Genomic DNA, 13424 nt, shown 5'->3' with positions numbered 1-13424 from the left:
AACAATTTTAAAAAGTAAAACTAAAGCCTTTTAATAATTCCCCATTAATCAACTTACCAATATCAATATTTTCTCTTCCAAGAGACACTAATGATAAGAAAAGGATTTCTCTGTATAAACTCCTATTTTAAAAAACAGAAAAGAAATACTCTGAAGTGACCAACAACAACAACAAAAAAATAGACAAATAGCAAACCAAACAAGCAGTTGGAGACTTGGGGTTGGGGATTTCTTTATATGACAGTATCACTCTAGCTCAGGGTGGCCTGAAATCACTTTGTAGTTAAGATCAGCCCCAAACTATTGGCAATCTTCCTATCTTGGCCTTCTAAGTGCTGAGATTACAGATATGAACCAGCACATTTGGTAGTGTACAGTGCAAACACATTCAGTTCCATACTCTGGTAACAGCTCTGTAATTATTTCCTGCTGTCACGTAGCACCTTGGGTATGTGAAGTATCTTTGCGGAAGCTGGTTGAGGGGTATGATAAACTCTACATGTAGAAAATATCCCCTGAGACTCTAATTCAAATTTTAAACATTAAAACAAAAAGTTGATGGGTGTTGGGAGGTGTGGCTCAACCACACAGCATTGGCCAAATATGCAAAAGACTCCCTGGATTTGAAAACTGGTATAAGTTTCAGGTTTCAGGCATTATGCTGGCCTGCTCCCATCACCTGGCAGAATGCACTCAGGCACTACCCTGGTCAGCCCAGGTGCAAAGGATGACGACAATCCCCCAAAAGAAAGACCTCCACCCACTTAACACTCTCTTTCCACTGTCTTTTTCCTGCGGTTCCCCTGGGGCAGGCAGGACTTTTCCCATCTCTCTCTTCTGTTCTCTGTCTCTGTCTCTGTCTCTTCACCCCTTTTTTTCTCCCCACTTCCTTTTTCTAATAAAACTTCTCATTTAAGCTTTGTCTGCCCCTCTGCCTGGGTCACCCTCGCCTGCCATGGAATCCACCAAGGTTTTCCCACACTTTATTCCTAACCAATACCACTGCTCTAGTGTTTTGGCAAAGTGGCACTATGTTTGCCTAGCATGCACGAGGGCCAAAAATCTAACCCTTATCCAGCCACTGCAAACAGTTCATTAAAACATAAAGATGAGGCAGACCTGCGAGGTGAATTTATTATCATGGGGGCACACGCCTGTAATACTAGCACTCTCTGAGTTCAAGGTCACCTTAGCCTATATACCAAGTTCTAGGGCAGCCAAGACCACATATTGGGAGACATGTCTCCAAAACAAGGGGAGGACTCTGGGAAGAATCATAATGTTTAATATAATTATGCCCCCCTTTCCAAAGCTTCCACAACAAAATGGACTTGAGTCAAGATGGAAATGTGTACAGCTAGATCCTAACAAAAAAGGATCAGGAAAGTACTTTCACATCTTGGTTCTTCACTACTTCCATCAATTTCCTAAACCGATCCCATTTCTTATCTCATAATCTTTTATATCCAACAAGAAAAAAAAATTGTGTGGTTATCACAGCATGGCACAATCTATTTTTATTTTTTATTTTTAAAGAAAGGGTTTATTTTAGTTTATAGTTCCAGAGGGATTGTCCACAATGGCACAGAAGGCATGGCATGTATTTCAAAGTTTAGAAATTCAAAGACTTCCAGTGAAAAAGAGAAACATTTCCAAAACACACACCTTTGTGATCAATGACTTACCTACCTTGCTAAGCTTTAACCTAGTCTTTGAATGATTACTAATGTTTGTGATCAGACATGAATGCATATATTTGAATACTCATTTGTTTTACACAGGTATTAAAAAAATAAAATACACTACATAATGTTAAATTGAGTGGCATCAAGGAAAAAAATATCGAGATTGTTACCTTTGTCTCTTCACGTCTGGCTTCAGTTGCTGGGAAAGCAGATTGATGGGTTTAAGAACGTCATTCTGCTGAATACTCTGCCTGATAGTCTCAACTAAAGCATTGGTTGCTTGCTGCTCCTCTGACAAAAATGACATTTTCTTCTCCGAATCTAAAGAACAACACATGGAGAGCAAGTTTCCCAACAGTAACAGGGTTTGCAGGGCTGTGTCACCTCGAGTTGTCTATTTAAAATCATCTCCCATTTGCCAGTAAAAATATGTGACAATGTGCTCCCTAAAACACATTTTCAGCTTTCCTTAAATAGGGTAATCCTCTCGCTTTTGTCTCAGACTTACAGCTTCTTCCCCAAGGCTGGGGTGTGATGTTCTATATTCCAGAAATTGTAGTGGGACCAAGGAGCAACCTTTACTGATTGTAAAAGTGGATATAACAGTAGGAACAAGAACTTCCGATGAGAAAGGAATTGCTTAGTAACTATTCAGTTCATAATTAAATTTTATTAGAAAATAAAAATCAGAGGCTAGATAGTAGTGGCACACATCTTTAATCCCAGAACTCAGGAGGCAGAAGCAGGAAGATCTCTATGAATTCAAGGCCAGCCTGGTCTACAAATGGACAGGTTCCAAAGCTACACAGAGAAACCCTGTCTCGAAGAAAAAAATAAATAAATAAAAAATAAAAAAAAAAAATAAAGTGTCATGGAGGGGGTAAAGAGTTGAATCACATTCATAAAATTTAAAAGGGTGTGCTTAGTCTGAGAGAAAAGATACTTTGATGTAGATATTTCAGGATTTGACCAGAAACTTTTGATGTTGTCTGGGCTGAGCCTAACCTTGTGATCTTCCTGTCTCAGCTTTCTGAGTGCTTGAATTATGGGCATACACCACCATACACAGCTAAGAAATTTCTGTGCTAGGGACTTAACTCAAGGCTTCTTGTGTTAGGAAAAGTGCTCTGCCTATACCTAAAGTCCTCAAGTTTTAAAATTTATTATGTGCATGTATGTGTATGTATCTTCATAGTTGCCCTTGTATCCAAAAGGATGTCTGATATCCACTGGAGCTGAAGTTAAAAGTGGTTGTGAGCTGCCTGACCATCCACTTGATGTGGGTGCTGGGAACTGAACACCAAGCAATGACTCTAGCCACTGAGTAACCATTCTAGTCCCTCTGTTTTTTTTTTTGTTTTGTTTTGTTTTGTTTTTGTTTTTGTTTTTACATAAATGTTTTATTGAGATACAATCACTAAGTCAAGCAATTCACCTTAAAAAATTCTTTTGTGATGGGAGATGTTATTTTGTATATGTTTCTCTTATTGGTTGATGAATAAAACAATGACAATGGTTGGCCAGGCAGGAAGACAGATGGGGACTAGGAGACAAGAATTTTGGTAAATGTAGGCAGAGAGGAGTCATCACATCAGCCCAGGAAGAGAAGACTCAAGTTAGGCATTCTCCAGTAAGATAAGACCATGTAGAAGTACATAGATTAGTAATTATGGGCTAATAATTACAATAGAACTAGCCAATAAGAAGCCCAAGCCACTGGCCAACAGTTTCATAACTAATATAAGTCTTGTGTGATTATTTGGAGCTGACACGGCTGTGGGACCAGGCTTGCAGGAGGAACAATCTGTAACACTTTTGTGCATGTGTGTTCATACATGTATGAATGCATGCTCATAACATAGCATACATGTGGAGGTCAAAGGAAACCTTTCGGGAACTGGTTCTTCCCTTCCACCATGTGGATCCTGGCAATTCAACTCGGGTGGTTAGGTGTGGAGGTGAGTATCAAGGTATCTCACTAGTCATAATTTTTGTTTTGTTTTTTCTGCCCTATGATAGGGACCTGACGAACACCTACACTTATTTTTATTATTCCCCTTCTAAAACAAGTCTCCGTTCCTCTTAGTCTTTTTCTATCTTGTCTAGCCTTGCCTTCCTTGTCCTCCTCTGCCCATTGCTTTTTCCTCATTATTACCTTTACTCTAAAGTTTGCAACTTCTTTTTGCCATTTTCTTTTCTATGGCCATCAGTAGTAAGTAGTTCAGTAGCTGGCTTCAATTGAATTGAAATGTATGTCTATGCCTGATTTGATATGATGCTGTTCTTATCATGGTTATTTTTTCTCACCTAAGATTGAGCCCTGAAGGAAGCACTGCTCACTAACACCCCTAAGCAAAACTGGAAAGGATATCCATCCCCATAGCTATGTAAATTTCAACATAAAAACAAGAAACAAGATGGCAAAGGCCAGTGAGCCCAGCACTGGAAGTCTGACTTGAGAGAATCCAGGAAAATGGCAAGCCTAAGTCAGCCTGGAATATGGGGCAAGATGCTGTCTTCAAAAACAATAGAAACATATCACACAACAAAATGAACAACAACAACAACATCCCCAAAATACTATGAATTCCCCCAAAGACTTTAAGTTTTCAACTACCAAATTCTGACATTAAGATGATAAAATGCTGGATGAAAAAAATCCAAGTTCGTCTATGAAGCACATCAATGTTTTCAAAGAATATACAAATATCAGATGAAAGGAAATAATTTTAAGATGGAGATAAGAAAGTCAGCAATGTAGATGAGAAAGTCGTCAACATGGATGCAAAATTGAGATTAAAAACCAAGACAAAATTAGTAGTGACAGAGATGAGCTCGGTAAAATTACAAACACAAAAGAAAGCATCAAATTGAAGAAAGAATATTAAGGATAGGCACAGAGTTGAAGAAATGTTTCATCCAGATACCAATGAAGGATAAAAACTAAAGCCATTAAGATGGCTTAGCAGCAGAGCAAAATGCTTACTGTATACTCCTAAAATGTAGGGAAAACTATATCCAAGCACAACCAGCATTTAGAACACAGACAGACATGTCCAGAAAAATAGTCCTTCATGACATATTTTACCCAAATTGCTGACTACAGAAAAAAAGTAACCCCCCCCCATACATGCACTTCACACACACACACATACACACACACACACCCCAAGCAGTCGAAGTGAAAACAAGTAGTCATGAAGCACATCTGAGAAAGACAGACTAAATAAAGGTCACTGTATTTTGGTGTGGACAACATGTCAACTACTGCCGCTTAGCAAAGCTCCAGCATCTCAATACTGAAGACCACACTTCTTCAGCACCCCTTAACTTTCATTTTTAATGATTCTCACCATTAATGCCTTTCCCTTTGGGAAATTTTGTGTGGGCTCTGGTAAAGGATAAAAATGGAACAATGGAAATCTCTCTAAAAAAAATAATTCTTTGGGAAAAAAATCCATGCCACCTCAGACACAGGAATTCCATTGTGTTAGATTTTTACTAGACACACCTGACCCCAAGGATGAAATGCCTACACTTCAAATCCATTTGAGGCCATTAAGGGCAAGAGTTCAGTTAATAGAGAGAAACCAGAATGGTCCAGTATAATGGGAAAAGAGTAAGACATCAATCAAGACTTTCCCTTTTGGGAACATTGTGCAGGGAATAGGCCCATAGAATTAAGACTAAGATATAGTAGTATAGTGTCTGCTCCCCAGAAGTAGTTCTTTTCCAAGATCAGTCATTTGGTTTGAGGAAAGTTCCTGCTTGATAAAGCAGTCATTATCCTTATCTCTGCAAGAGGAACTTGTGGCCTTTTCATAAACATTGACTGGTGCATATTAATTTGTCAAGGTCAAGCTTCCCCAATCCCTGAGCTCAAACCAACTCACACACCCCTTCTCTCCCATTTAATCCTATGTGCAAGTAGAAAGTATAAAAGGTGTATTCCTTTTTTTAATTAAACACTGCTGGCAGACAACCTGATTCACCCTCAGATCATGTCCATTATCTCTTCCGCCCCAACTCCACACATACTCTTTGGGACCTGAACCCCACCACCCAAAGGTCTCCAGCAGTATTTTTTATTTATTGTGTGCCTGTGTGTATACACATGTATATGTGGGGGCCATGGCATGTTTGGAGTCAGGACAACTTTAAGGTGTCTCTTTTTTCCACCATGTGGATCCCAGGACTGGACTCTGGTAGCCAGACTTGATGACATTAAGTGTTACCTGTTCAATCATACTGCCAGTCCTGTTTTGTTTTTTCAAGATGAGGTTTTCTCTCTGTAGCCCTGGCTGTTCTGGAACTCACTCTGTAGACCAAGCTGTCCTTGAACTTAGAGATCCGCCTGACCCCTACCCCCCAATACTGGGATTATAGGTGTGCACTACTACAGCCTGGCTCTGTTTGTCTGTTTTTACAGACAGGTCTCACTATGCAGTCTTGACTGGCCTAAACTCACAGAAATCCACTGGCCTCTGCCTCTTGAGTCCTGGGATTTAAGGAATACGTCACCAAGCCCAACCCTGTTGTGTCTTCAACTCTCTTTTACTTACTCAAGTTCCTCCATGAGACATACAGAGGTTCTCCTGGTTCCTGATGAAGGTTGATATTATCCCATAACAATTGTATATACACAAGTTTGCTGTCCTGGGACAAAGACGACAGAGGAAGCTATAAAAGAGATTAATAAAATTAGTTTCCCAAATAAATTGTTACCAGTAATAAGAAAGCCTAGTGAGTTTTTTTTCCCCCCCAAAAATTCTAGACCCATAATTCTGGCAAAAGTTTTAATTCTTACTAATGCCTTATGATAAATTGCCTTGTTATTTTCAGGCACATATGTCAATTTGTTTTTCTGACATGAAAAGACTGGATGAATGATCTGGTAAATGGTACAAAGGCACAGGAGAGACTAACCATCATTACAACAAAGTCTAGAAAGACATGGTATGAAAGTGTCTATACTACAGGGTAAGTATCTCATTCACTACTTGTTAAAATAAACAAGTCAAATTAGAATGTATAATACTTTATAACACTTTAAGAAAGACTGTGTTATGTGCCAAGAGTTTGGGCCTGGTGTCTCCCAATGTGCAGTACTATAAAAGTATGTATAAAGTGCAGCTCCCTGTTGTCCTCAGTGATCCCAGTAAGGGGGCATGGGCTTGAGGTAACTTTAGTATGATCACTAATGAGGCATTTACTTTACATAAATTACTCAGCTTCCTTAACTTTTAACTTTATTATCTGAAAATTATGGATAAGAACTTTCAAGTAAGGCAGCTATGCATTTTTCGGGAGAGACTATGACAGCTGACGGTAAAAGCTTTTTTTTCTGGCCACCTGTGCAGCTAGACAGAGCAACCTAAGTCCAGGCCACATCGATACACACATGTGAAAATACTATGCACAACTCCATGAGCTCTAAGAGAGATGATATTCTCTTGGCTATCAGTTTTCTCCTCACTGCTGGCTGAGATATGACTAATAGCCTGAAGACATAAGTCAGTCACCCTGGACCAGAACACCTTAAAAATGGAGATCAGACACAACTAAGAAAAACAACAAAAACAGAAGGCTCTCAGATCCCAAGCACTGTACCACCCCATCCTTTGAGAGCTTGTTTGGAGGTTCTAGCAGGGGAGTGCGGTTACTGCTATACCCTTGACCGAAGACCATTCCTCCTCTATTCGGAGAAGGTCATCCTTTTTGACCAAGCACACAGCTTTGGGAGGGACACACATGGAGCAGTGAGGGAGGAAGGGGACACCTGCCTAGCCAGCTAGATCAGTCGAATCAATGCTGGCAATCAATGGGATGAGAGATGTCGCAGCCAGATTGCCCTCACACCCTATACCACCCATCATAAGTCTTATCTACTACTTTGTAAAGCTACTGTTACACATTCAGTAGCTTGAGGTTCAGCCTCATTCAAACTACACCAGTGTAGTCCAAGCACAGAAGTCAGTATCTCACCTGCACACCTTCATTACAATGCTCAGAAGTGAGGATAAGTCCTGGCAAGTTGCTAGGAAGGTCCAAACGTCTGAAATACCAAACTAGGTTCCAGAAAATGATTGGATGTTGATTGATGAAAGAGGATGTATGAATAACCTGATCGCCTTCATTTTCTAGCAAAGATTCAAGTTCCTTCCGAAGCACTAGAGGACTCAAATAGGGCACAGACACAGGCGGAGGATTGGGCCTTTTCCCTAGATGGTCCTTTAAAAACACATAAAAAGTGAATGGTATCTAATTCTGTATGTTTGCCAGTACTTTGCAGACAGACTCTCTATCCTGTTAACATTGTATTTTAGGCTGATTACTATATGCAGCAAAATATGCTAATGAATAAAAGCAAAGAAAGCCACTAGATTACACTTAAGCTAAATCATTACAGGAGAAAATAATCACTATTTCAACATACTCTTTAAATAAATGTAACAAAATAGTTTTGTTTTTGTTTTGGTTTTTTGAGACAGGGTTTGTCTATGTAGCCCTGGCTATCTTGGAACCAGCTTTGTAGACTAGGCTGGTCTCAAACTCAGAGATTTTCCTGCCCCTGCTTCCCTAGTATTCGGATTAAAGGTGTACAACACCACTGCCCAGCAAATACCTTATTTATTTATTTTTATTTTATGTTTATGTAAGGGTGTCAGATCCCCTAGAACTGGAGTTATAGACAGTTGTGAGGTGTCACGAAAATGCTGGGAATTGAACCCGGGTCCTCTGGGAGAACAGCCAGTGCTTTTAACCATTAGCCATCTCCCCAGCCCCAAAATAGTTTTTAAAGACTTAAAAAAAAAGTGGCATTTTTTTCATAACTCTAAATAAAAGATGGAATAATGTTCTTTCCATTCTTTGCTAGCTAGGAGTTAGTGGCTGGCAAAGACAGAAGAATTGCTCTCAGTTTGAGGCCAATGTGATCAAAATACTGAATTCAGGGTTAGCTAGGGCTATATAGTGAGATGTTGTCTCAAAAAAAAAAAAAAAAAAAAAAGGAAAGTGTGATGTGAAGCCTCAAAACTTCAGGATGGCTATTCCCCGTGCACAGAAGTAAATTCACTGAGATGTATGGACTTTGTGCCTGGTTAATTTTGGTGTTTATTTCCAAGTTTTAAAAATAAAATTAATTTTAGAAAAAAAATTAAAAAAAGCAAAACACACCTGGTAGCTTACCAAGTTTCCAGACTCGAATGCTAATCTGTAAAATGTCGGACTGTGGGAACCTCTAGTAGTTAAAGGGCAATAGAGCCAATTGTTTTTAAAATAATTTATTTGCCAGGCGGTGGTGGTGCACGCCTTTGATCCCAGTACTCAAGACCCAAGTACCCAGAGGAGATAGATCTATGTGAGTTCGAGGCCAGCCTAGTCTACAGATCAAGTGCCAGGATAGGCTCCACAGCTACACAGAGAAACCTTGTCTCAAAAAACAAAAACAAACAAAAAATTCAAGATTTATTTTTATTTTATGTGCATTGGCGCTTTGTCTGCATGTCTGTTGTCTATGTGAGGGGTTTGGATCCCCTGGAGGTGGAGTTTCAGGCAGTCTAAGATGCCATGTGGGTACTAGGAATTGAATTCAGGTTCTCAGGAAGAACAGCCAGTGCTCTTCTTAATCACTGGGCCATCTCTATAGTCCCCATGGATCTACTTTTATCAAAAACACATTATGAGGAGAAAAAAGGAGCCTACAATTTAAAGACTGAAGTTTACCAGCCAATGGTACAAACTTTACTTCACCCTGGTGCCTAAAACCACACCCTACTCCACATATACATTTGACACTACTAAAATGACTAAAAGTCAGGACAATGACTGAGTATCTAATGACTACCTGTTTTGGGGTATGATAATAACATTGTGCTTATATTTGTTAAAGTCATCATTTATAGATATATGCTGAAATATTTACCCATAGCATACATGTTGTTTGAAATTGCCTTCAAAATAATCTAGGTATAGAAAAGTGAATAAAGCTGATCGGTGGTGGTGCACACCTTTGATCCCATCACTGGGATGCAGAGGTAGTTCCAGGCCCGCCTGGTCTACAGAGCAAGTTCCAGGACAGGCTCCAAAGCCACAAAGAAACCCTGTCTTCAAAACCAAAACCAAACCACACCAAAACAAACAAACAACAAAAAAGGAAAGTGAATAAAGATGTGCATGAGAGAATGATCATAATCTGAAAGTTACACTGTGTCAAGAGACGTATTAAACAAAGTTGGTAGCATACACTACTTGGGAGGCAGAGGCAGGAGGATCTCTATGACTTTTGAGACTAGCCTAGCCTACACTGTGAAACTTTTACATTTTTGAGAATTTCTGTATTAAAAAGTTTAAGGTAGGTGTGATGGCACATGACTGTAATCCCACACTGGAGACCTAAGTTCACCACTGGGTATCCCCTTCAACCACTCTCTACCTTATCTTTGAGACAAAGTCTCTCACTGAACCTGGAGCTCACCAATTCAGCTAGACTGACTGCCTAGCAGGCCCAGGGATCTTCCTGCCTCCATCTACAGAATGTTTGGACTACTAGGCATGCGCCATCCATCATATGTGGCTTTTTACACTGGTGCAGGGATCTGAACTCAAGTTCTCATGTTTGTGCAGCAGTACTTTAACGGCTGAGCCATCTACCCAGCAAGACAGGGTCTCACTATGTAGTTCTGCCAGGCCTATAACTCACTATGTAGCACAAGCTCACCTTAATCTTTCTGTCTCAGCCTCTTGAGTGCTGAGTTATCAAAAAAATTATACCTATCACTTTTCATATGATACCATGAAATTATGGAGCGTTCTAAGCCATATTACAAGAGTATTCATTATGATTATAATGATACATACCACATCTTCTTGCAGACTATTTGGAAGACTAACTGTTGAAATGCCATGAAATGGTCGCTGGGAGAAGTCAATATTTTGCAAAGGACCTCCAACACTATGACTTCGAGTCAAAGATGCATTTCGTTTAGATAAACTATTAGGCACTGATGAAATTTTCACACTTTGGACATCAACACTGGTTTTCTTTACTTCATTGCTTTAAAAAAAAAATGATGAAGCAATGCTGTTAGTCATGAAAAACAATCAAAATCTAGAGGGGTACAGTATTTTCTACAATGGATTTAAATGTTCTGAATCACCAGAATTGACAACTGTTAAGAATTAAATGTGGGGCTGGAGAGATGGCTCAGTGGTTAAGAAAAGTGGCTGCTCTTCCAGAGGTCTCGAGTTCATTTCCCAGCAAACATATGGTGGCTCACAACCATCTATAGTGGGGTCTGATGCCCTCTTCTGGCATAAATGTGTACTTGTAGACACCACTCACACATAAAATAAATAAATCTTAAAAAAAAAAAAAGTTAAATGTGAAGCTGAAGTGTGGCTCAATGGGAGAGAACTTGCCTGCCATGTGAGCCCTACCATTCATTCTCTACCATCCCTTTCCCCATAGAACAAATAAACATTTTCCAAGTATTTTCAAACAGTGGTCACAGATAGTTGACTGGGTGAGGGGTGTTAAGGGGACGTGATGTTAAGTTAAAAATAATAATAATAATTAAAAACCGATTTAAGTTAAAAAAAAGTGCCTATTCAGTTGCTTCATTCAAACATTATTTCATCTTTATTAAGCAAAATCTCAAAGAAGTACTCAATGTATGCAAGTACAGATTTGCTGAGAGGCATTTAATTTCTACCAGACCACGATCTGAGAACAGAGACAGGGTCTGATTTACACTGGCAGGGGGCAGGGATGATGGAACAGGGTCTCACTGATCAGCAGAGATTGGCCTTGAACTTGCAATCTCCCTCAGACAGACATGCACCTCTAAGCCCAGACAGGCTGTTTTAAACACAGAATGTTGACAGAATGCCTCATTTCTTACAGTGAATTCTGTGAACCCAGTGGTACCTTGATTCGATTGCATAGCTGGCTTCTTCTATTATCGTCTGGCTGTGTTTTGAGAAATCCATAAAGTTGATCAAGTCAGGTTCTGCTGAAATGGACACAGGTTTGTGTTCTGAGGGATCATTTGCTGATGGAATGCTGCCACTTTGTAAACTGTCACCAGATGTACTTGGTTTCAAGAAAAAGCTAAATAAGAAACAGAAGGAAAGAAGAAAAAAAAAGGCCTTAAAAAAATTCCCAAGTCTAGGTGTGTGTAACCAATTCTTTTCTTTTAAATCCCTAAGTTCTCATATAATTTTACTTAGAACTACTGATTTATAATAAAATGGCCATTAGCTACTCAGACAAACACTTCTGCACTCCTCCCATTTCTCATCCTAAGATCCTCAAATGAGAGGGCTACGGTTCTGGACCTGACACTACAAAAGAAAGCAATGGGAAAAAATATTTCATAAAACACACACACACACACACACACACACATACACACACACACACGCACGCACACATGCAAACAACAAAATATTCACACACATAAGATACATAAGTCTAAAAAAAACTTTTTAAATAAAAATTTAGTAGAGAGAGAAGCCAGGTGTTAGTGGCACATGCCTTTAATCCCAGTACTTGGAAGGCAGAGGCAGGTGGATCTCTGTGAATTTGAGGCCAGCCTGGCCTGCAGAGCTAGTTCCAGGACAGGCTCCAAAGCTACACAGAGAAACCCTGTCTCAAAAAACAAATCAACCCAACAAAACAAACCAAAACAAACTTAGTAGAGTCATGCTAGCACAACAAGCCTTTAATATGAGAGACAGGAAGACCTTGAGTTCAAGTTCAACTTGTGCTACCTGACAAGATCTAACTCTAACCTCCCAAACCTAGGATGGGCAGGCTGGAAGGCTGGTTCCAGAAGCATCATGTTTCATTCTGACCCTGTGCTACACACCTACAATAACAGGTGTTAATCTACACTAATCTTTAATTGCTCACAATACCCCTTTTATAGACCTCCATGTAGTATTCTAATTTTCATTTTCTCTTTCCTTCTTTCTCTGGGTAGGCACTAGGTGATGGTAGTGCCAAGCAAGGCGCATTATTATCTGAGGTAATGATAATGTTTTACTTTTGTTAAGGGTTTGATTTCCACTAAAGTATACATTTATTCTTCAAATGATATATTTTAAATTTGCTCATTTTATTTGTACATAATGCTGAATTGTAGTTGACATTCACATTTAAATCAAGAGGTACATTAACATCTTAACCTTGTTTTCATTTGATTTAAAATATTTTAATATTCCTTATTATTAATGTGTGTATTAATGTGATGTGTGATCCTAGAGCTCTAACTCAGGTCAACAGTGTAGGAGCAGGTACCTTTACCCACTGAGCCAGCCTTTCTCAGCCCTTTGTTGTTGTTGCTGTTTGTTGACACAGGGACTCACTCTAGCCCAGGCTGATCTTAAACTTACAGCAACCCCTTTACTGCAGCCTCCCAAGTACTGAAAATTCAGCCATCATACCTGGTTTTTACTTTTAAATGAATAAAGGTGTAAGAGATTAATAAAGAGATGAAGAAACTGATAGCTGGTAAAGAAGATATATTAAAATGTTAATTGGAAAGCAGGTGGTGGTAGCACATGCCTTTAACTCCAGTAAGCAACTCTCTGAGTTTGAGACCAGCCTGGTCTACAGAGTGAGTTTAAGGACAGCCAGGGCTATTCAGAGGAACCCTGTCTTACCCCCTCCCCCCATTAATTGGAGAATATGAGGGGAGAATTTATTGTAAAAAAATGCAAAAAACAAAAAAACCT

The 13424-nt window shown here is 39.4% G+C and overlaps 1 protein-coding gene across 1 annotated transcript in view; it reads right to left on the bottom strand.

The window, feature by feature from the left end:
• The window catches only part of Dennd4c (DENN domain containing 4C), a 96442-nt gene that overhangs the window by 2324 nt on the left and 80694 nt on the right, over positions 1 to 13424 (bottom strand). Inside the window, exons 27-32 of the mRNA XM_051188146.1 lie at positions 11614 to 11796; positions 10545 to 10740; positions 7671 to 7916; positions 6248 to 6365; positions 1856 to 2006; positions 58 to 122 (exon numbers count right to left, since the gene is read on the bottom strand). Of these exons, the coding sequence (XP_051044103.1) occupies positions 58 to 122; positions 1856 to 2006; positions 6248 to 6365; positions 7671 to 7916; positions 10545 to 10740; positions 11614 to 11796 (959 nt within the window). The remainder of the gene's footprint in view (positions 1 to 57; positions 123 to 1855; positions 2007 to 6247; positions 6366 to 7670; positions 7917 to 10544; positions 10741 to 11613; positions 11797 to 13424) is intronic.

The sequence above is a fragment of the Phodopus roborovskii genome, unplaced genomic scaffold, assembly GCF_943737965.1.
Source record: "Phodopus roborovskii unplaced genomic scaffold, PHOROB, whole genome shotgun sequence".
Lineage (NCBI taxonomy): Eukaryota > Metazoa > Chordata > Mammalia > Rodentia > Cricetidae > Phodopus > Phodopus roborovskii.
The sequence above is the reverse complement of the archived record's forward strand: the minus strand, read 5'-3'. Positions and strand labels throughout refer to the sequence as shown.